We start from the raw sequence: 1,417 nt of genomic DNA, 5'->3' as shown, positions 1-1,417 counted from the left end.
GTACCGTATTACATATGCATATTGCTTATAAGACACTTCCCAATGTTTTGAAGCATTAAACGATGTGCATTAGCAATAATATATCTGGAATCTTCGTGGGAGTAGCATGTTATCTGTTGTTTTCAGTGGGATCTTGTCAGGTGACTAAGAATTGAATTATAAGAGAGACTTTCTAAGTTTCTTCTTCCAGTGTCATTGCTCTGGGAGACTAATAAAGCTTTAGAAATCTGAAGGGTGTACAATTAAAAGTTGTTCTTCAGGATGAAGTTCAAGACACTAGAGTTTATTTTTTTTTAATTAGAGGGAAAATCCTTTAAAATGTTTACGTTCACACACACACACACATATATCTATAGTTATCAGGTGCAACAATGTTAAACCTGAGTTTTCTTATCAAAGTTTAGTTCATCTACACACAAAAATAAGAAAGCAGGAAATAAAGCAAAGAAAGTAAGACAAAAGAATTAAAATTATCACCTGGAATTGTACAGAAATAGTTTGCTCCATTCAGAGTTATTTTGTGTACAAACGGGGAAAAAATCAACTTTTCCTCCCAATCTTGGTTGAAGCAGTTAAAAAAAAAGTTTTTCCAACTCTGTAAAGCAAAAGAAATTAGACTCAAGTAACTGAGCTTCCCATCGGATTACTGTGCTAGCTCCCCCTTTTATTCCCCACACAGTGGATAATGCATGCTCATTGTGACTTACCTGGAGCTGGTTTCTTTTACATCCTCGGGCTATATAAAGTCAAACTAGGACTGGGGCAGCAGATTTTGGGAGCATCCAGCAGGCAGCCTCTACAGTCCGGAGAGGGTGAAACAGTCGGGAACATGAACAACTCCATGTGTCACTGACGCTTCCAACGGTATGAGCCCCACTTTTTGCCTCTCAGCGCAAACAGGATACAATTAGAAACGATACAACATCGTTGATCTCCCTTGAAAATTCCAAGACTGTATGTGCGGCTTTGTTCTTCCCTTGATTTTAACTTTTCATTCATGTTTCTGACTTAGAATGATCGAGGCTCAGGCCCTGGAAGGACCGTAAACATTTGGCCAGCTTGGTTTGGATACCTGGCAGAGACCAGGTTCTGAGAAGCAATGGTGATGAAGGCCTTTGTCCTGTTGGCCATCTTTGCAGAAGCCTCTGCAAAATCGTGCCCTCCAAATAAAGCAGGTATGTCCTCACCACAGTCCATTTTCCTGGGAAGAAAAGTTTTCCTGAAGTTTCCTTTTACAATGCTCAACACTTCTGTGCTTAACTTGTTATAAAAATGCAATGATGTAGCCAAGTAGGAAAGTACTTAAGCAACCCCCCCCCAATACCAAACAGACTTTTCCCAAATGGAGCAAAAATGTATTAGATAAACTCGGACTTTTTTTTTTAATTAGAGAATGCTTACTCTATTTCACTCTCTC

At 39.1% G+C, this 1,417-nt stretch overlaps 1 protein-coding gene across 1 annotated transcript in view; it reads left to right on the top strand.

The window, feature by feature from the left end:
• The first annotated feature begins 1,099 nt into the window (after positions 1-1,099).
• TECTB (tectorin beta) overlaps positions 1,100-1,417 on the top strand; it is a 17,013-nt gene continuing 16,695 nt past the window's right edge. Inside the window, exon 1 of the mRNA XM_058437009.1 lies at positions 1,100-1,175. Coding sequence (XP_058292992.1) covers positions 1,100-1,175 — 76 coding nt within the window. The remainder of the gene's footprint in view (positions 1,176-1,417) is intronic.

This window comes from Hylobates moloch, unplaced genomic scaffold (assembly GCF_009828535.3).
Source record: "Hylobates moloch isolate HMO894 unplaced genomic scaffold, HMol_V3 SCAFFOLD_3, whole genome shotgun sequence".
Taxonomy (NCBI): Eukaryota; Metazoa; Chordata; class Mammalia; order Primates; family Hylobatidae; genus Hylobates; species Hylobates moloch.
This window is presented reverse-complemented; position numbering and strand designations above follow the sequence as displayed.